This window comes from Syngnathus scovelli, chromosome 7 (assembly GCF_024217435.2).
Source record: "Syngnathus scovelli strain Florida chromosome 7, RoL_Ssco_1.2, whole genome shotgun sequence".
NCBI classification, from domain to species: Eukaryota; Metazoa; Chordata; class Actinopteri; order Syngnathiformes; family Syngnathidae; genus Syngnathus; species Syngnathus scovelli.
In genome coordinates this window covers 540360-562203 of record NC_090853.1, presented here as the reverse complement: position 1 = coordinate 562203, position 21844 = coordinate 540360, and the positions used below count along the sequence as shown (strand labels likewise).

Here is a 21844-nt window from a genome sequence, read left to right as displayed (position 1 = left end):
TTCTGGGTGGGTTTTGTGGTTGGGAAGAAAAAAAATCCATTTCCATCCCTTATTTAACTGAATTGAAAAATAAGGTGAAATAATTACCTTATTTTTGAAGGCCATTTTGCTTGTTGTTTTTTCAGATATGAGTTGTTCCAAAAGCAGCTTTTCCAGCTGGAAGAGGCGGAGGGCGGCTTTGACCAGTTCACACGAAGCTACTGGAGCTTCGGTGCGCAGCGCCGGCCCAACAACAGCCTCTTCTTTAAGGAGTGGGCTCCGGCTGCAGAGGCCCTCTTCCTCACCGGTGATTTCAGTAAGTGGACTCCAGGGAGGGAGGAGGGTGGGCTTGGGGGGGGGGGGGGGCACCGCTCTTCCATCAGCTCGCCTTGTCCTCTGCTCACTACTAGACCAAAAATATGACTAAGTCTTGAGGAGATTTCATTGCACGCACAAAGGTTGCACCTCGGCTGAGCGTTTAGTAAGCGATTCGGCAACGCTGCCTCGACCAACACAAAAGGGAAGCAGAGACTAAGATAAGGAGCGGCCGGAGGTGCAACGAGGCTATCGGGCCTTTTGATCGGCCGACCCGGGAGTCGGAAATGTGGAAAATATTGATCACGCGGGATGGCTTTGAATACTGAACAGCGAAGCGAGCGGGGTTGTCTTCTTTAGATGGCAGGAGGGAGTCTGTCTTGAATTTTTTACGAGCCGCTTATTTCATCATCATCTAGGCCGAAGCTGCGTGTTTGCGCCCAGACCTTCTTTTCGCCCGCCGTGCCAACTTTTGAAAGTCAGATCAAGTTAATGGTCTCCGTGTCGGTCGAGATCATTTATTTTCATCATCATTAGCGACGTTGCACCAGACTGCCTGCCTCTCTTCCGTAGATCAACAACGCACCTCGCACCCAAAGAAAGCCCTTTTCAGCGGTTTTCATAGCGCTCAGCTTTTCTTTTTTTCTTTTTCTCTCGCCGCCTCTCTATCAAAGCAATCGGAGCGCTCGGCTTTATCGCGCGTACCGGTCGTGACGCATGACTCTCGTTTGACACATTGGGGAAGGAAAAAAAAAAAAAAATTCCCAGCATAAAAATAGGCTTAACTGCTTCCTACCTGTGCATGAAATGAAATGACTTTGATGCTACGTAGGCTCGGCCCACGTGAGATGGTGTAGGCAAAACTTTTAATCTAGGATGCCTGCTTCTGATTGGGGCAAATCCCCATCGTAGGAGTTTGTGAAAAGACCAGCCCTGAAATTTCGACAGCCTGTTCAATTTCCCTCGTTAGATTTCATCATAGTACAAGCTCAAAATGAAATCACCCAAAATGCCTGCACGACGATTCCAAAAGGGATTTATTTGGAAGGCTGCACCAGTGTTGCCAAAATTAGAATAAAATACACTTCATTTATGCTCTGAGATATTCAGTACATTCAAATCAAATCATGTTTTAAAAATGTGTAACTTTTTTCTTTTGTACCTGTTGCTAGGAATCGAACCCAGAACTTGTCAAGTGCGAGGCAGATGCACTTCCCCTCGCCGCCCTTGGCGCCAATTACAATCATTCAAATCTCGGCCAGTGAACACGGAAACGGCTCCCTGCTCGTTTTATCGCGCTTGCACATTTTTCCGCGTTGCGTGGCCATTTTTCATCAAAGGGAAATCTACGGAAGCACCGTCGCGACATTTCCTTGTGCGAGAGTGATTACATTGTGACACGATGCCGTCGCCTTCTCTGATTTAACTAGCGGCAACAGCCACGCATATACGGCAGCGGCGCCGTTCGCTCGCTCGGGGCTATAAATCGCACATGAATTGGAGTGTGTCGCGTCACTTCTGCCTTTCACTTCCCATCCTGCCATTGTTGTCCGTTCATCAAGGGTAAGCAGATATGGATTAGAGACGCGGGCCGGATGGATCGGCACGATAAATAGTGAGCGTTCTAAAAGGCTGCCTTCAGCTGCCGGTAATGTGCTCTCAGCAGCTTCTTTGATTCACCGCCGAGGAAAACCGAGCAAGGCCGGCACAAGGCAACAAAAAAAAAAAAGGGACTTTTAATTATTTCATTAGCAATCAAAAATAGTGAAATTCCCCACAGCGGGCTTTTACAACCCAACATTCGGCGACTACTGTAAAAATAAATCCCCGTGCTTGAACTTTTTTTTGCATTGTCAAGCGAATGAAACTAGGCTGTCTCGGGATTTACGGCGATATTTGCGATCACACTTTTTTGGGCGTCTGCTCATGAGATGTGCCACCACCAATTCATTAGGTGAGGAGCAGAAAGTGCCTCGTTCTGTTGTATGCCATCATCCAAAATGTCTTGGAAGGACAACTAAGGTTTCCCGTCCAACGCCTGATAGAGAGAGAGAGAGATAGATTGATCCGAAGGTTTACTCCAATGTATCGTGTCCAGGTCAGCTCTGTTTGGGATGCGACAAGCTTACTCGTGTTTCTGTCATGCTTGTGTTTTTGTTTCTCCTCCTAGATGGCTGGGACAAATTCTCCCACCAGTACACCAAAAGAGATTACGGCAAGTGGGAGCTGATTCTCCCGCCCAAGCATGACGGCTCTCCCGCTGTGGATCACAACAGCAAGCTCAAGGTAGGCAACAGCGCATCTTCACGCCGGCTTTGGCGCCCTCAGCGGGTGCCGTGTCGACGCCGCGCCCACGTCTCATAAGCCGGCCGCGAAAGGTTGGCGCGGCGGCGCGAGTGCCGAGCGGAAGCGAGATTACGCCGCCACGTGTGCGGTGTGCGCCGCCGAGCCTTGTTTTCATTTCTAATCCCGCGGGACGTCTGTTTGTTCGGCGCACAAGGTGGCCGGCCCACTGCGGCTGCAGATGATTGTTTTGGAGCGCTTGTAAAAAATTCATCAAGGTTAAATGCAAAGCACACACCTCCGAGTCGTTTTGTAGCTTTGTATTCAGTCCAAGGACAACAAGGGCGTTGACTTGCTGGCTACTTTATAGCACATGCTAGCTACTTTGTAGCACATGTGGAACACGCACTTGAATGGCAGGTTCTGATTTTGACACGCAAGCCACGGGATGGACGGTGTCACGGTACTGCGGTCATCGCCGCCCACGCCGGACAGGCCACCCGACTCCCGTTGTCAGCATCTTGGGATGATAAGAAGCAGATGGAAGCGCTGGCACGTGGCCGCCCGCCCGCCCGCCTGCCCCCCGCTGCCCATCAAGGGCCGCATCGCCGCCAGCTCGCGCGTTGAAATAAATTCCCCGAGCAGCGGTCCCTCTAATGTAGAGCCCTCCGTCCGTCCCCTTTGTTCTGAGGTCCAATTTGTCTCGGCAAACAAACGTGGGCTCAGCGCTTGCTCTTGATGACGCCCGGCAGGGAAGAATTTTTGAAGTAATCAAACACTTCACACCTCGCATGTCGCCGACTGACTGGCTTGTTTTTCCCGCGGATTTTTTTTTTCCCGCGTTTCCCGATGCTTGCCAATTTGTGCGAAGGACCACCTCGGTGTGTTTATTTTTCCTAATCCCGTACGTTTTGAAGAACGTCAGTCGAGGGAACTCGGACCCCCGGGAGGCCGGCTGTGATGAAAACGAGCCCGGGCAGGTGGCGCGGGTCATTGGTGCACGGGAATCGGCAGAATTAGCCGCCATGTGCGGGGGACAGAGCGCATACTGTGCGTGACATTGCAAAATTGACTAGAGGGGGAGTCCAGTTGATTGGGCTTCAGCTGAGTTACTCGACAAACAACAGAGGAGGTCTGGTTAAATTGCTCGGTTGTTCAAAAATCCCGTCGGGCATCCCGTCGCAACGCAACAACGACTGAAAGGAGATTGCCCGCAACCGATCTTCTAATCAATACCGAGCAGTCCTTTCCTGATGTTGACGCACTGATAAAGCGACACAACAACCGTGGCGTGATCCATGTTGTGTCGCTTCTCCTCATCTTTTGGTTATCTTCTTGGACCAGGTGGTGGTTCACACCAAGGCCGGTGAGCGCCTCTACCGGATCTCGCCCTGGGCCAAATATGTGACCAAGCCGGAGAAGGGGGTCATCTATGAGTGGGTTCACTGGGACCCCCCGCATCCCTACATTGTAAGTGACTCTTCTTGGGGCGCCATCTTGGGATCACCGCTTAAGGAGTTTGCAGCTTCACTTTCCGTTTTGTCAGCCAATGGAACGTTGGAGCGGTTGCGTCATGCGCGGGTTCAAGTTCTGTTGCGTCGCCGTCAGAATGTTAGCGCCAAACAAATCTCTTGCGTAACGCAGAAACCGTGATTCACACCGCAGCGGCCTTTGGCGGAATTGTTTTTGGGTTTTTTCACAGCTCGGGTGAGGATGTTTTTGCTCCATTTTCTCTCTCCTCTCCAGCACATCCACCCGCGGCCCCTGAAGCCCACGCACCTGAGGATCTACGAGGCCCACGTGGGCATCGCGTCGCCCGAGAGAACCATCGCGTCGTACAACAACTTCACCGTCAACGTGCTGCCTCATATAAAGGACCTTGGTAAGAAGACGTGATGGCTGCTTATTAACGCCTCTGCACCTTCATTTATTCATTTAGAGCAGTGTCTCGGTAGGCTGTATTATTGGGGAAAAAAAAAAAAATCTACTTTGTGTCACCTTACAAAAAGCGAAATGGAATAAACAGAGGCAACATTTTCAACAGCGGCAGCCTTCTAATGTCGCCTAGACGTCATCTCATCGCCCGCGGTGACGTCTGAACTCAAAAGCGTTTGTTGGCCCCTCTTGGCCGTCTGCTTATTGTCGCTGGCAGGTGGAATGAAACTGGGTCATACTACAAAACGCGTTCATTTGTCGCGCTCAACTATTCAAATGGAATTTGGGAGCTCACCCTGCTGACAGCGATACCTGTGACAACTATTTGAACCTTATATGTTGGCTGGTATGACTTACAAATCAACACTACAATATTGAAGCAGACAAACTTTTGCGTTATACGGGAATTGAGCCAAAATAGCCTTGCGCTGTGGGCAATATTGTCGTCGGGCGTGCTTCCCGTGCGCTCGCTCGCTCGCTCGCTCGACATCCCACATATCACCCAGAGAGACCGCGACAAGGCCTGCGGTGATGGCAGGAAATGAGGCGACGCGAGCGAGCGGGCGAGCAGATGCCAGCTGGAGCTGTGCTCGCCGAATTGCGCTGAAAACTTTTCTATGCATCTTTCCAGGTTACAACTGCATTCAAATGATGGCCATCATGGAGCACGCCTACTACGCTAGCTTTGGCTATCAGGTCACCAGCTTCTTTGCAGCTTCCAGGTACAAAGGGGATTTGGGGGATTTTGTTCATCTTTCTTATGAGCGCAAATCAAATGTATGGCTTTGAATACGTATCTGATTTATATCCTCCAAAAAAGGCTCGGGTTGGATTTGGAAAACATTGTAATTGCATTCGATGTCACTACTGCGGACGTTCAATTACCAAAATATAATCAAGATGGCCCAGTAACGCCTCATCAGTCGCTAATGACCGGCAAAGGGATTATCCCGATGTCTTCACGCAATTTTACAAATATTTGTCGAGTCCTATCGTTTGGCGACGCCGAGACAAAGCGTCGAGCAATTTCCTGCCTGGCGTCCGATCAAGGTGAGGCCGCCTGACCCCGGCCGGCAGTAATCTCTCTGTAAACACATTTCCGGTTAATCCAGAGAGCGCCGCTCTCTGATAAAGCTCGACTAGTCTGAGTGTTTATCTTCTGTCCCCTCGCTCGCTCGCCCGGCAGGCCCCCCTCCCCATCCCCTTTCCACCTTCACCGCCCCTTCCCTCGCCTAAAGCTCCGAGTGTAAGGTATATAGTGTAATTTCACCCATGATTGATCTCTCAGTGTCATTTAAAAGCGGAACGCTTGAATGGAGGGAAGCGGCTAATATCGCCGCTATGCTATGCTATATGTGCTATGCGTGCTATGCGTGCTATGCGTGCTGCTTCACAAGGAGGCCGATGGAATGATAGCGGCGGGCGAGGACGGACCGGGCAAAATTGGACGACTTTGCTCAAGGATAGTTTTAGGCCTACTTCCACAACAAATAGCTTGTCTTCGTGCAACCGTTTTGAAAGTAGCATTTGGCAGCTTCATCAATAAGTCTTAGCTCTTCTTCTTCTTCTCAGCCGCTACGGCACTCCCGACGAGCTGAAGCACCTGATCGACGTGGCGCACTCCATGGGCATCGTGGTGCTGCTGGACGTGGTCCACAGCCACGCGTCCAAAAACACGGAGGACGGCCTCAACAAGTTTGACGGCTCCGACTCGTGCTTCTTCCACTCGCCCCCACGCGGGGAGCACAGCCTCTGGGACAGCCGCCTCTTCAACTACTCCAGGTACCAATACCAACATATAGGTTTTTTCCTTCACGCGAACGATCTGGCCACATGTAGTTACGTCTTAGTGTTTTTTAGAATTTATTTTATTTTATTTATTTTTTTAGAGTAGCGTGAGCGGCCGATTCTACGGTGAAAGTAGTCGCGCTACTTAGCATCAGGCGTAGTGGCGATCCTAGATTGCACACATGGCTGCAAGGCGGGGAGTCATTCGTGAAAGCCCAGAGAAGCTGGACAACCCGCTGGCTTGTCCGCGACATCTTTTAGGGCCTCCGCGTAGCCTCAAACCTTGCGCGGATGGAGCGACGCTGCCGTCGGTCATCACGCCGTCCGTCTTCGGTATCACCCGGTTGATACTTTGAGCGACCTCTATTGGGAATGTTAACAGAATGTTCACCTTGCGGGCTTCTTTTTTTCCTTGCCCCAAAACATCTTGTACTTTTGATTTCTAAAATATTGAAGCGGATAAATTATTCATTTCAATTTTCCGCAGCATTTGCGTCCGGCTCGACTGCCCTTGAACACACGGAAGGATATTTTGTTTTCTTAGCAGATATAAATCCTTTTCCCCAAATTCCAGGCTCACAACATGTCAGCCTAATTTATATTACCTTTTAAAAGATGCCAAAGTCACCTTGAGGCAGCAGCCAAGTAAATCAAGGCGCTGCGCGTTTGGCAGGCCGGGAACGGCGAACCTCGCAGGATGGCGCCACGCGCGCTCCAGATGAGAGGGACTTCTGAGGAAGTCGTAATCCGACCACCTCTCCGGGATGGTTGGCTTGTGTTCCGCTTCAATGTGCCTGTGGATTCTTAAGATAGGAGGAAAAAGAAGCCAGCGCCAGAGCGGCCTTTGAAAGCAGCGCACACTGTGTGAGCACAAAGGGAGAATGATGGCATCTCGATTTGTGTTTTTCTCAACCACAAAGATCTGATAATCATCCGTGCAGAGGGCCAGCGCAAAGACCAAATTTGTCCTCGGCTGCTATTAAAGAAAGCAATTGGAAATGTGATGAACTCTGCTTGATTTGGAAGATCAAAGAGGGACTCCAAAGTGGGATTAGCAAAAGTCACTTCCAATTGCTACTTTCTTAAACCTTGTGTCCACCTCACACTTTTAATTGGAATACAACAAAGTTGATACTCATGTTATATTTATGATTGATTATACTTATTATTATTGCAGGTGCATTTGCTTTCTTACCCGCGGCCGTGCCAGAACTTGACTCTGCCGTCGTGACAGCTTGACCCTCCCTCCGTCTGCCCGCAAACTCGGGCGCATCGCATTAAACGGGTCGCCGTCGTGTTCGTTCAGCTGGAGGGGGGGAGTAAAACACGATAAGCGGCGGCAACTGCGCATGAAGATGAGCTGGAGGAAACGCTCCGTTATTTCATTGGTGACTCAGCGCTTGTAGAGAAACCTATTTCAATCACGATATACGTATATTTTGGAATCAGACTCGGATTCTGCCAAATACCAGAATGGGCATTGGCCTGAAACAAATCCAAATTGGTCCAGCCAGCACTGGTGGTCATTTCATGGGCGACGCTCCGTGTCAATTGTGACACCCCGCTATCCTTTATTTTGGAAGTTGTAAGTCGATTGTGCTCGCAAACAAATGAGGGGACTGCATTGGTTTGGACCTCGGATGCGTGGCTGCTCCAGCGGCAGCAATCTGACTCCATTAGCGCTGCTTCATTCCATTAGGGCTCCCCTAACCATGTTTCAGTGTTACACTTAAGCAAGAGCACTGTGTAGTTTGCAATTTGCTCCGGCGTTAACGCCCGCCGCCGCCGCCGCCAACTGAGCGATGACTTCATGGAGCCGCGTATCCCCGACCGCAGAGCCAAGCACCCGGCCCGTAATTGGGCTTGATGATGAATGGCACCGTGGCTCCTAATGTGGCAGGACAGTTTCATCTCGGACCCCACCCCTCCCCCCCACCGAGCTCTGGCTGGTTATTATCTCCGTCCCCGGAGGATGCACCGTGCCCGCCGTGTCTTTGTTGGCTCTGTGCGGCAGAGTGAAGGACCTAATCTATTTATCACAGGCGCCGCGTGACCAACCACCCACCCACCCACCGACCCAGCCCGGCCACTGCTCACGCCGGTCGGGGCTCCTTCTCGGCGCTGATATAACATTTTGCGTCGCACCTGATAGCACGTGGCCGGCCGGGTCAGACATCCCTGAGGATGAGGAGGGCTCAGGACCGGTTAAAAGCTGCTGGGGTGATGTGTTTTAGAGAGGAAGGGGGGGGGGCTTGTTGAAAGTAAGAACCTTTAAGTGTGGGGATGGATGTGGCAGTTTGAGATGTTATTGGGGTGGTCGTTGCCGCTGCCGCTGCCGCTGCCGCTTTTTGACATGATGAAATGGCCCCAGTACATCACTAAAATGTTCAAGTGCTTACTCGCTCTGCTGCCGTGTGCAAAAGCTAGTTTTGTTTTTTTAGTCAGGCGTTAGGCACTCATTTCCTCTGCTCATCCTTCACAGGTTGAAGTGATGTATAATCAACGCCACCCGTACGTCGTCGGCACATTGCTTTCATTTCTGTTCTGGCTTTGGTCCACAGAACCGGTTTTGGCTTAGATGCGAGCCTCGGCAACCGTTCTCAGTCTGGTACCCATGTTGCAAAATTGCAGACACTCGCACTTTAATGGGCGTCGCTCGCGGGTGTCGTTCATTTGGCGCTCATTACGTGAGCAAATCTTTGGCGTGTTGCCATGGAGACATCCGTTGAAAAGGAAGTGGGCCTTTTGAGAAAAGAGCCAAAAGCAACATTTTCTCTGCGGTGGGCCTTCGGGGCTCTCTCCGCTGGCCTAAACGCCATTAAAAGCACTGACCTGAATTCTAATGTGCGCTTCATGGATTTGGCTCAGTTGATTCCCGACCATTTTGTTGTTTCTCAATCCAATTTGAGCCGCGATATGCCGCCGTGTCAATCTGACCTGCGGCTCCGGCTCCGGTTCTGGTTGTTTTGTTTTACATTGTTCATATTCCATTTTTTTGGTTGTACTTGCCTGTTCTGATTGTCTTCTCAGAAGTCATCTTGGTTGCCCTGTGCAACTTAATAAAAGCCCAACTTGAACATAGTCCATAACTTAAGCCACCTCTGCTTGTTTCCAAGAAAAGACAAATGACAGGCTAATGAAAAGGCCTCCTGCCCGCCACCGCCTCGCCTGCGACACGATGACGCTTTGCTTATCAATACGTGAATGTCCCGCAGCGGTTGAAATTAATTTCTAGTGTTCAAAGTGCACGTTGAGGACGTGTGAATAATTCAAAGCCGCGGCCGTGTCTGACCTTGAGTGTGCGTGCGTGTGTTGCTAGCTGGGAAGTGCTGCGCTTCCTGCTCTCCAACCTGCGCTGGTGGATGGAGGAGTACAAGTTTGACGGCTTCCGTTTCGACGGCGTCACCTCCATGCTGTACCACCACCACGGCATCGGTGAGAAGTGAAAATGGCCGCCGTCGAGCTGTTGAAAAATGCTTCCGTTTTCCTCCTCAGGCGTGGCCTTCTCGGGCGACTACAGCGAGTACTTTGGCCTCCACGTGGATGAGGACTCGCTGGTGTACCTGATGCTGGCCAATCACATCCTGCACAAGCTGCACCCGGACTGCATCACCGTGGCCGAGGTAGAGGTCGTCGTCTTTTGCGGCGCCCCGCGGCGGCTATTAGCGAGGAGTCGCTTCATCAGCGGCCGCGGCGTATTCATTGCAGTAATTAGGAAGAAATGCGAAAAGGCAATGAGATGTCACTCCGGTCGGCCCAAGGATCCTGGGAGGATCGGCGCCGGGGACGCTTTTTGACCTTCTCATTTGTTGGCATTCCCAAACAATGTTCCCGCAGGAAGGCATGCAAATGGAAAATCATCCAGGGTCAAACTTTGCCCGCCCGCCCGTTCGCTCGCTCCAAAACGTTAATTAAGTGGAAAGGGTACCTTTTGACTGACAGCTTATAAAAGCGACAAACTAAAAGTTAACCACCGGAGGATTATCACTTAATGGCCTTTAGCCCTTCCCATGATCAAACTCGACGGAAAGATTGGCTCTGTAGCATCGCCGAGGCTCGTTGCCGGCGGGCGTCTTTACGTCTCTCCAAACTAAAAATGGCAACTTTTCTGCAGGATGTGTCAGGCATGCCCGCTCTGTGCAGGCCAGTGGAGGAAGGCGGCCTGGGTTTTGATTACCGTCTGGCGATGGCCATCCCCGATAAGTGGATTCAGGTAAGATGAGCTATGCCACGTTGTTTTCAAATGCACCTGCGCCGCTTCAAAAGTAGGATGAAAGTCAATCTGTCTGCAACATCGTGGTGGCGTTAGTTCTCGCAGGATGTTTGCACGCTGTCAACGAGTGCGGGCTTTTTTTTCTCCCAGCTAATGCGATCAAAAGTCTCCTCGTGCGCCAAGCACTTGAGTATTTTCTTTTTCTCGCCCCCGAGCGGTGGAAGAGGTTTAATCTTCCACCAACGAGCTCTTTGTTCATCTTTTTTTTTTTTTATTATTAAGGCGGCACTCATTTATTTAGTTTCATGTTTAATCCCACCTCCCGCCTGAATGGGAAGGTCATTCTTCATCCCCTCAAACAAAGGACGTCTGGGTGACGAGACGCGGTTGTTCTCGTTCGACCTCTTCCTTCGCTGTGACCTTGCCGTCGACTGGCTAATTAGCGCCCGCTGGCGCGTCGACGTACTCTGCCGTATTCTCCTCGGCGTGGAACGCCAAGGTCATCTGGTCGCGGAGCCGCACGGAATGTCACAACACGTGCACCTGAATAACAAAAGTACTCGCACCCACATTGCAATTTCCCAATGACTGTGAGAAAGAACTATTCACGTAAGTGAATATCATTGATAAACCGTACATGATGCAAGGTCATGGGAGTAAATCTAGGCCAACCTCTTTCATGGCGTGACCTATTGCCTGGAAAAACAAATGTGTTGCTCCCAACGACTAGCATTTCTCAAAGAGGGCGATTACGGCTAAACCTGCCATCAGACGCGCACGTTTCCTCGCCTGCTGTTACATCTTATGAGTCCAAAATAAATGTTTTACGATGGTGCCGGTTGCGGCGACGTGCTCGGCCACATCAAAACCAGACCAGCGGCAATTACTCTGGCCGCCCGACCGCCCGCCCGCCCGCCGCTAGTTTTGTTGTTTGTAATGGATCCTTTTGTTGTCATTTTGACAACGTCGGACAGTTACAATTGACCACTCGGCGCTTGTTCACGCACCAGATGGGGAATTCTTGGCACGGGATACCGCCGACGTCCTTCCGCACAACAAGTGCTGAAGCACCCTTTCGCTGGCCTCTTCAGCCCAAAGTGCCCATGCTGAAGTACTTAATGGGCTGCCCCGGCGTGAAAAAAACCCCAAAAAACATTGTTTATGAGCAACGGGTTGAAAAGCCATCGCGGTGCGTAATTTCTATGCAAAAAAAGAAAAAGCTGCTTGCATCTTGTTACGGATAGTTGCGCTGCGCTAAATATCAGCTGCACACTTTTGCATCTGTAACTCGGATTGAAGATATTTTTCAAAATATCACAATACTGTGGGAAAACAATTGAATTGTTTTTTTGTTTTGTTCTGCTCTTAGACAAAAAAAAAAAAAAAAAAGTCAACAAACGGAAACGAGTTCTCCGTTGCAGAAATTCCACTGGCACGTATTTGTTCCATGTATGCCAATTAGCGCAATTGTGCGAGGATCTGCAAAGTGCACCAAAGCGCTTGATCTTGATACAACCATGTGATGTATGACGCTCTCTCCAGGCTTTTAGGGAACGTTGTTAACACCAAGGAAAGAAAGATAGACACACTTGGACAGCGTTATTTATAGCCTCGCATTTGTACCCGCCGAGTCCCTCGGTGCCGCAAGCTTGGCGTCACGCTGGGTTCTGTCCTGCCGGTGACTCACTCCATCCGACTCGTTTAGCAGCGGCGGAAAATGAAGATCTCTCAATAAGGAGGAGCGGCGGGCGGAAAAAGCGAGGGGGATCCAAATATTGAGAATCGGGCCGGCCCGAATTTCAGCAATTTCCAAGTCGGCATAGGCTCAATGCTTCCAGCATCTGTCTAAGAAGCATTAGTCACGTGTTGTAAATTTTGACTAGTGCAAAACAAAAAAAAGAAAAAATGGCCTCCACCTCCCCAGCTGCAGCGCGGTTATAATTGGACCAGTTTGCGGTGGCAATAAGAAAGGAGAATTGTACCTCATCCCTCGGCTTCTCTCGACTCCAAAGACGCCGTCGTCATTTTAATTGAATGAAAACAACACGTTTCTTTCTGCCAACTTTTTCTTTGCGCCGTCCATCACGGCGGAAGCGCTTTCAATTAGACGGCGCTTATCAAAATTGCTTGTTTACGCCGCGTCTCGCTTTGACCTCGCTGTCGCTCCGCGAGGTTGATTTTTAGTAGATAATGACCCACCCGGGCCGCCGTGTTTGATGGAAGAAGATGTCGCTGTGTTGTAGGGACTTGAATAGTTTTATAAAAATAGGCTGACATGAATGTACTCGCTTGGTTGGTGTAAGTATTACACGTGAAGGTGCTCATTTTAAACTCATCCTACAACATGAGCCTTGACAATAAAGAGTTTATTGCAAATTAGTATGCAGACTGGTGTGAACCTCTGAAGGTCCGGGAACCTTGTTTTGAGAGCCACCGCACGAAAGGTTGCTAGAATAGCTCATAAAGCTTCACTTCTTTTCTTTTTATCCTCCACATTTTATTTCCATCCCTGCCTAATTAATCCAAGCGCTCTTTGGCTGGGCTGCTGACAGCCGGCTTGTAAAAGCAAGATTTGTTGCGCCGCCGCTCATTACCATTGATGAAGTAGAGCGGGCGGGCGGTCGGTCGGTCGGTCGGTCGGTCGGCGGCACCGAGAGGGCTCGGGGGTCCGGGTCGAGCCGGTGGTCGTCGAGCCGGTGGCTCCCCGCTACCCGAGTAATTGCTCCCAAAGCACTGCTGAGGTTGCAGGGATTGATTCGGAGTGACTGAATGGTGCAGTCATGCGAGTTGCCGGGGCGGCCTTACATACTGTCCGTTTGTCTGAAACGCTGCTTTCATTACTCAAGGTGACTTGCACGTATGTAACATGTATATGCAAGTGTATGTTGGTGATGGCGAGGCAGCCAAGTTGACAGTAAACAACTCTGTTTGTGACAAAGAGTGTTTATGAACTTAATATGCTGTCAAACCGAGCTACTGCAACAGTCCTGTGTGAAGCCCTTTATTGGCTGACGTGTCCTTCACCGACTCAGATGGACCCACAAGGCTAAGAACGTGAAACGTGGATATCTATATATACAGTAAATCTAGAAAGCCAAGAGCCCCGCTACTTCGCCGCAGCGGCCGGTTCATCTGGGACATATTGATCGGCACAATTTACTCCCCTTTGCTCCGAGGATTACCGCTCTGTAGAGTAATATAAAGGTTTCCTCAGCTGTCACTCAGATGTCAGGGCAAATGTCAGCCGGCACGCTTCAAGCTTGTCACCGGGATGGACTCGCCGCCTGCCTGCTACGTGCCGGCCGCGTCAAGCCGGACGTCCATCACCGGGAGCTCCAGCCAAAGTCGCTTTTATTCCCTTTAAGGAGCTGCTTGTTGCAAACGCTGAAGATTTACAGTGGCAAATATACGTACATATCATACCTGAGACCAAAATTGATTTTGACCCCTCCCGCTTAACCGATTTCTAAACGTATCCTTTTGCGCCTTTGTCACGTGTGCAATTCTTAAGAGGTCAAGCGTGCGTGCTTGCTTCAATCTATTGATTTTCAAGTATGGTAAAAGTGACGCATGCCACAAAAGAAAAGTATAGATGTCAACATTTTGGGATGATATCGTTTTGTTGTGAAAGTCCACTAGCTTATTGCTAACGTATTGTGAAATGCCATTAACGAGCGAACAAAATTAGCATCACTATAAACTTTCAAGCAACAAACATGGAGCAGCAACACATACAAAGTGAGCATATAACAATAGCTAGCTTAGTGCTAGCATACTAAAATACCTTAGACCAGCAAACAGAGCTGCAACGCTTACCAACAGAGCACATAGTCATGTTCAGAGGTTCAATATTTGCTCTGAGCTTCACGAGGATGACGTTGGCTTCCGAAAAATAGTGAGGGGCGAAGGATGAAGCGCGTGATGGCGGGTGTCGCGGGAACACCGTATTAGCCGTCGCGACCCCTGTTGTAAATGATTCCCGCGAGTGGGCCCGGCCGCCGTCTGCCCATTGATTCCTTTTGCTGGGATTTATTGCGGAATCCCCGCGTTTGGATGAAAGGCTGTGACCTTGCCCGTCTTCTGGTGCCACCTCGCCGCCCATGGGCTGCGGAGGAGTTATTAAAAACTCCATTAAAGCCATTCAGCGAGCACACATAAGTCACAGTGCAGATATAGAGATGTCACAACAAGAGATTGATCTGAGAAAGAAGTGTAACCCAGAGCAAACTCCAGAATGCCTTCAAGCTGTAATAGCCCGCCTGTGGACATCAGTCACAAAGCCCCAAACGGATCCCTCGGGCTCGTCTATCGTCACCTTTGTTTATTTATTTATTTATTTATTTATCCATCCCATGCTTTAGATCCTGAAGGAGTTTAAGGATGAAGAATGGGACGTAGGAAACATTGTCCACACGCTGATCAACAGGCGCTACGGTGAAAAGAGCATCGCCTATGCGGAAAGTCACGACCAGGTTACCTTTTTGATTTTTGGTTTGGTTTGTTTGTTTGTTTGTTTGTTTTCCACAGCGTGTCATGACATAGCTCGCTTTGAGTTTGCGCTCACGATGCCCGGACTCCGTTTCAATTTTCCAGGCCCTGGTCGGGGATAAAACGTTGGCGTTCTGGCTGATGGACAAGGAGATGTACACCAATATGAGCTCGCTGGTTCCCATGACGCCCGTCATCGATCGCGGCATGCAGCTGCATAAGATGATTCGCCTGCTCACGCACGCTCTGGGCGGCGAAGCCTACCTCAACTTCATGGGTGAGTCATCTTGCCAACGTCCTGCTGAGCAGGCTACCCTGAGCAGCTAGATGTGAAAATCCCAAGTCTCTCTATGTTTTTTTTTTTTCTTACCCTCAGAGCAAGAACCAAACTTTAATAAGACAAATCCTAATTGATATAATATCAGGAAATAGTCTGCATTTTCCTTACTTTAATCCCATCAGGAAGGGGGGGGGCGAGCACTAGCTTTCGTGGCTACATTTGGAAACAAGTCACCACCAGTGAGTCATAGATTAGCATCAGTGTAGCTTTACAGTGTTTGAGTGCCATTTTGCACCGCTGGGTGTGCAGTCCAGCCAAATTCCAAATGCCCTGCTGCTAAAGACATTAAAGATTAATTAAAGATGTCACACGTTGACCTTGGTCTCTGCGTGCGTGCGTGCGTGCGTGCTCTCTGGATTCATGTAAATACAGCGAAGGCACGGCATCCATTGCCTGTTAGCGCCACCTGCTGACCGGCCGTGCGGCCTCCTTAGCTTCTCTGACTGAGGAGAAACTGGAGTGATTCAATCGGCGCTAGGTGCTTATCATGACATCAGCGCACCTCGCTCGCGCCAGCCGTAGAAAATTTGAGAAGCAAGTTAAACGATGTTTTGATATCTGCTATCATACTGTATTCAACTTTGGAGCTGCATACGGGGAGGCAATCAATCTTTGAATGTTTGAGGAAGATTGAACACACTCGCTAGAAGTCGCGTCCTGCTGATCTTCGCTTTTACCCCGGCTACATTGATTCCAAATCGATAGCATTCCTGTTTTGCCAAATAAGCTCCATTGATCAATCTCACCTAATTGACTTGACATTAGAAAAACAGTCTTCAAAGGTTTTTTAACCTTTAGCCCCGGCCGGAGTTTCCGTCACATTTCCAAAATGTATTGCAAATCCGCAGCTTATCGTGAGTCATTATGCAAGTGCGGGAAACGCGCATTGACCTTTTATACTTTTTTGCACCGCTGCAATAATCAATCAAGCACCCGCGAGGTGACGACACGAGCGAGGCGGCGGCGGCGGCGGTTCGCTTTTCAGACGCGCTCCTCATTCTGTCAACGAGCGTTTGAAGCGCACGGCTACGTCAAGGCGGCTGAATTAAAGGCAGGGGAAAAGAAAAAGCAGATTGTTCTCCTGTGAGAGCTGCTGTCGGTCGGCCTCATTACAGGGGTAGCGCTTATCGTGGCCTGATAACATTCATCATGAGCTAAAGTTAAAGCCTTTGTTTAAGAAGACGCAAAATAAACGGAAAGGAAGTTATATCGCAAAGAGCATGGTTGACAATTGAAACATCATTAAGGCAAATATTAAAGTGAAGCTAAGTTAACTTCAAGCAGTCATCCTGTGCTCAATTGGTGGCGCAACACATATAGACAGACAATATCACATTCCTCGCATTCTTTATCTTGTGCAAAAAAAGTCAAACTCAATTGATTGCCGTTTACTTCTTGAAAAGGCCAAAACAATCCTTGACAGTAATTCGAGGTCTAACAAAAAGAAATCAAGTCAGTTCAAAGGTGCGATGACGCCACGTGTCAATAGATCAATGAAGGAAGGCAGAGTCTACTTGCCGGTGCTGAGGCACAGCAAATATAGTTTGAGCTAGCAAATCAATTTGCCCAGCTCGGAAAGTGTCGTTTATTTACCCGTGAGCGACGCTGCGAGATGGATACTGTAACGTCGTGGATGGCATTAACGGCAGCCGTGAAACGCCTGGCGGCTCTTTATCGCCACATCAGCACACCTCGCGCCGCGCCGCGCCGGCTGACTTTCACAGCTCGCGGGGACTGCTGATAACCTTGCGGATTTACGGGGCAAAATTACCCAACCGGAAACTTCTCCCGGTGTCTGCCATGTTAAAGCCTTGCTCTCTCTTTTTTTTTTTTTTTTTAAAGAAGTCCATCTCGGACTGAATTGAATTATAATATTGATTGTTGGATCGGTAGACTATCAGCAAAGTATGTTTGCTCGGCCACGGCCCAAACGTGGACACAAAGTTTCAGGCGTACCATTAGAATATTCATTCAAATAAGAATGGCAGTAACTATTTTTGAAGTGATTTGCCCTCAGTATGAACACAAGTGAGTTGAAAATGATTCGGACTGTAACATCCGTCAACCAATGAAATGATTTTTATTCAAAGTAGTAAATAGTTCATTAAGTCTCTTCAAGCTATTCCATGTCAAACATGTTGTGAATGCAAAAGCAAAAGCATTTATTTGCCATGTCCGCTTAGCTTAACGCTCACAGAGGCCTTTGACATGCTAATAGTGGGTCGGCATCACTAGTGCTGTGGGCTCATGGAAGTTTTTGTTGTTGTTTTCCCCGTCGCCAATCTGCTCTGCTCTGGCCTGCTCTGCTCTGGCCTGGCCACGGCCCTCATTGATCTTCCCCTCTTGCCAGAAATCCCTCCTGCGGTAAACACATTGATCGCGGCGGCTAATTACTGAGGGGACCGTGTCACTGTCAGACGCTTATCTGATGCGCGTCTGCCTTTGAGCGCTAATGAGATGCCTGACGTAACCCCGTGTAAACATGGCCGCCCGTGATAACGCAGCGGCGCCGTATTTTTATCTGAAACTGGAGCGTTCCACTTGACGTACTTCTCATTAGGGACCAGAAAGGTTGATATCAAATGTACACGGTCTTGTATAAGGGTTCTCGTCATCGTTTTCAAATGAAGCTTTTTGGACCTGGAAAGATGTCGATGAGCACTTCTCAACATTTCCCCTTTGTCGTCTACTATGAAACGCTTTTATATAAGCGCGGATTTGGTTTCTTTTGGCCGTGGGGAAGAAGGCAATTACGTGTGTGATCAATGGAGGCGTACGGGGAGGAACGATTGGTGAGGAAAGAGCAACAATTACCTGGCGGAGGTGTGTCCAATCCGTTTCTCTCAAGCGGAGATGAAAGGCTTTTATGCGGCTCTGCATCAATCCGCACCTTATTACTCGTCATCCTCCCGGAATGACAAAAGGCTTGCAGATTTGACGCAAATCCTCATTCCAATGTGTGCGCTCGTGGTTTGGATGTCGGCTTGGAGTTAAGAGAGGTGCGGTGAAGGCTTTGGTTTGGCCCAAGGTCACGTGCTCCATACATTTGTGTTCAAGTTCGTAAGATTAAGTTTAAGTTTGGGGTTGGCTTTCGTTCACTTTAAGGTGGAGAGAGGTGTCAAACGCATTTTTGTCGAATAAAAACTGTATTTGAAAAAGATGCATGGCATGCATCTCTCTATTTTTCAAAAGTGAAGACAATTTGCAATTTCAGTACCGACGCATGAAGTCGATGCACAATTGGTCGTGGCGGGCCGTATCTGGCCCCCGGGCCTCGGGTTTGACACCTACGGTTGGCTTTTTCACGGTGAGTCACACGCTGCAACCGACGACTGTGTCCTGCTTTGATGGAACTTTGGCCACAAGTCGCCGCAGCGCTGGCTGACAGAGCAGGCCTTATTGTTTGCGACTCCTTTAAGTGGCACATAATGAATTTCATTAGCGCTTGCTGTCAATCTCCTTTCCGTCCGCTTGCTCCTATTACCTTGATCGTTTGCTTTGCTCTTCCCGGAGGTGGGGGTAAACAAGCGGCAGCTATTGCGGGCCGGCCCGGCCGCACGTGCCTCGCCGCCGATTCAGTGACGGCCTGCTGTTCTTTTACGACGTGGACGTGACATCGGCTGATGGATTCATGAAGTCATCTCTGGCTGTGAAGGGAGAGCAGAGCGAGCGCCGTGGCGGCTGTTTTGCCGCTGAATGCTCTCGCGGGACTTTGTGTCACTCCGTGCATTTCAAGCAATACTTGACGTTCCAGAAGCAAATTCCGCACAGTGGAACCTTAGTTGAAGAGCAAGATGTCTTGGGAGACTTTATTCAACAACGAATGAGAATTATCAATGATTATAATTCTTTGCTTTGTATTGTTATCTACAAGAAGTACGGAGAGAAGAAGCACTCACTATCTAGGTCTGAACTCATACGTATTAGCAGAACAGCGGCGTCCGGTTTGAATTGGTACCGCACAAATCAGACCTTGAAAGTCTCTAATGGAGCTACAGCCACAAAAGGCTCCATCTTGTTTTTATCATCTTTCCAAATGGAGCAGGAACAGGAAGTGCTCAGGGCTAGGTTGCTCCCAAATAACAAGCAGAAAGAAAAGCTGGGCGCTGAACTTAAAAAGCGGAACGCTCCGTGGGGATCGCGCGCAGGTCGCTTACTTGAAAAAAGCCCCAAACGGCAGCGCCTGCGCTAATGACGCTCTCTATTTGTGTGCGTGCGTGCGTGCGTGCGGCAGGAAACGAGTTTGGTCACCCCGAGTGGCTGGATTTCCCCCGAGAGGGCAACAACGAGAGCTACCACTACGCCCGGCGGCAGTTCAACCTGTTGCAGACGGAGCATCTGCGCTACCGGCAGCTCTACAACTTTGACCGGGACATGAACCGCACCGAGGACAAGTACGGCTGGCTGGCCGCCCCGCCGGTAAGGCTTTTTTTTCTCTCTCTTTTTTTTTTTTTTTTTATATCCAACACCACCATCGTATTTCTCGTTTGGCCAACCAATTCAGCAAGTTGCCAAAGCTTACTACCTTCTGATGGTCTTGCGCAACACCATCAACGCAGCACCGCCCCAAAATCATGTTCGGTTGCAAATTATATCCGCTAAAAAAAAAAATTATTTACATGGCAGACAAAAGGCCTTGGCAGGCAGGGGCAGACAACAGCGGTCTTCGCTTTCAAAGGTCTCCGAGCCGTGAATGGCGCTGACGAGGCAAAAATGAAGCTGCGTGCAAAAGTGGCTCAACGCTTTTCATCCAAATACAGGAAAGGCTGTTTGAAAAACTTTGCTCTGAGGAACTGGCAAGGGTGGTGCACAAAAAAAACGTGCAGTGGTCTTGACAGGCCGTTGTTGCATCACAATCCCTTTTTCTGTTAGCAAATCATTTTTGACTTGAATAATACTTGTCGCCATCACCAACTTGTGATGGAGATAAACGCCCGCCCGCCCGCCGGCCGCCCGCCTGTCAGGTTGACCTTGGCGAGGGTTCCCTCTCGCTGGGATTGAGCTCTCATCCGCCATCGCGGCTCTTCAATTAATAGCGTCGCTTAGACCATTTTTTTTTCCCTCCCCTGCGCTAGCGAGATGATGTAAACGCAGAGTAAATTGATCGGATTAGGCGCCAGTGTGCGTAATTGATTTGCCGCGCGTGCAAGAGAGAGCCTCTTCACCTTGTTACTCTCCTGACCGCCGCCGCCGCCTTCGTCGTCTTCCTCCGATGCCAACTCGGGATAATTACAATCACGTCTGCCCCCCCTCCGTATCGATTGCAAGTGGTCTACTTTTATTTCCCAAGCGCTTGTAACCAAAGTGGGGAAAAGTTGAACTCAAGTCATCGCCTGCCTGCCTGGCTGCCTGCCTGCGCGCGCTTGCTTAAGCCTTCGAATCATTTCAGTTTTTCCAACTTTAAGCCGGTTCATTCATCACCGGAATAATAACGAAACGCTGCGAGCGGGCTCGAACGAACAAAATGGTACTTTTGCACTTGTTTGGGACGTCATTCTATTTAGCGTGCCTTTGACATTGATAACGCCCGCTAACGAAACATTAACATCGGCTGACAAGCCGAGACGACGGCCACCTGGAGTCCGCATTGTCATCCTCGCGACGATGACTATTCATGGCGTGCGCCGGCGTCCCCCCCTCCCAACCTCCCTCCCTCCCGCAGGCCTTTGTGAGCGCCAAGCACCAGGAGGACAAGGTCATCGTGTTTGACAGGGCCAACGTGCTCTTCGTCTTCAACTTCCACCCCAGCAAAAGCTTCCAGCACTACAAGGTGGCCGTGCAGGCGCCGGGCAAGTATCCTTTTGCAGCTCTCCTCCAAACGGTGCTCATGTTCAACGCAATATCGGGGGGAAATGACTTTGAAAAAGATTCACTCATTGCTTTTCTGGCAACTTTTGGTGCCTTTAATCGGCAATGCCAGAGCAGAGCCAGAAGCTGATTTTGAAGGATGCCAATAGCTGGCATCCCCTTTAAAGTCATTCAGCGGGACACTTGAGTGCAATTCGCCGTTTCTACGGGCGAAATTGTTTGCCGCTTCCGAAAGCCGATTGCACGTTTGGATCCGTACTTAGTTTGGAGCGCGTTACGTGCCTTATTATTGGAGACAAAAGGCGTGCCGAGGATAAAAATAAAAGCGGCGCAGCAGGAGGCAAACATGGCCGTGGTGTTTATTTGCAGATGGGGAGGGGGAGAAAAAGAACAACAGCGGCAGCTGCTAATCTCTTAATATCGAGCGCTAATCGCCAGCGTGTTTGACGCCGAGTAATTACAACCTCTTGACGGGGTGAAGCCGCGGCACTTAATCGCCTCGCTGCTGGCTTTTTGATGTTTTCAAAGTGAGCGAGGCCTTCCATGTCATTATACAGCGTCCAATCTGAGTGAGCGAGAGAGAGAGAGAGAGAGTGCAAGTTTGGAACTTGGTCTTTGTGCGGTAGTGTATCCATCCGTGTGTGTGTGTGAAGGCGGCGCCGGGACATGCAGATGTTTTAAGACCTTTGGACTGG

The 21844-nt window shown here is 49.7% G+C and overlaps 1 protein-coding gene across 1 annotated transcript in view; it reads left to right on the top strand.

The window, feature by feature from the left end:
• gbe1b (glucan (1,4-alpha-), branching enzyme 1b) overlaps positions 1-21844 on the top strand; it is a 28324-nt gene that overhangs the window by 3299 nt on the left and 3181 nt on the right. The window contains exons 2-14 of the mRNA XM_049726352.2: positions 126-295; positions 2465-2580; positions 3922-4047; positions 4324-4459; positions 5144-5234; positions 6085-6294; positions 9620-9735; positions 9796-9923; positions 10415-10513; positions 14875-14985; positions 15107-15278; positions 19576-19760; positions 21004-21134. Of these exons, the coding sequence (XP_049582309.1) occupies positions 126-295; positions 2465-2580; positions 3922-4047; positions 4324-4459; positions 5144-5234; positions 6085-6294; positions 9620-9735; positions 9796-9923; positions 10415-10513; positions 14875-14985; positions 15107-15278; positions 19576-19760; positions 21004-21134 (1791 nt within the window). The remainder of the gene's footprint in view (positions 1-125; positions 296-2464; positions 2581-3921; positions 4048-4323; positions 4460-5143; positions 5235-6084; positions 6295-9619; positions 9736-9795; positions 9924-10414; positions 10514-14874; positions 14986-15106; positions 15279-19575; positions 19761-21003; positions 21135-21844) is intronic.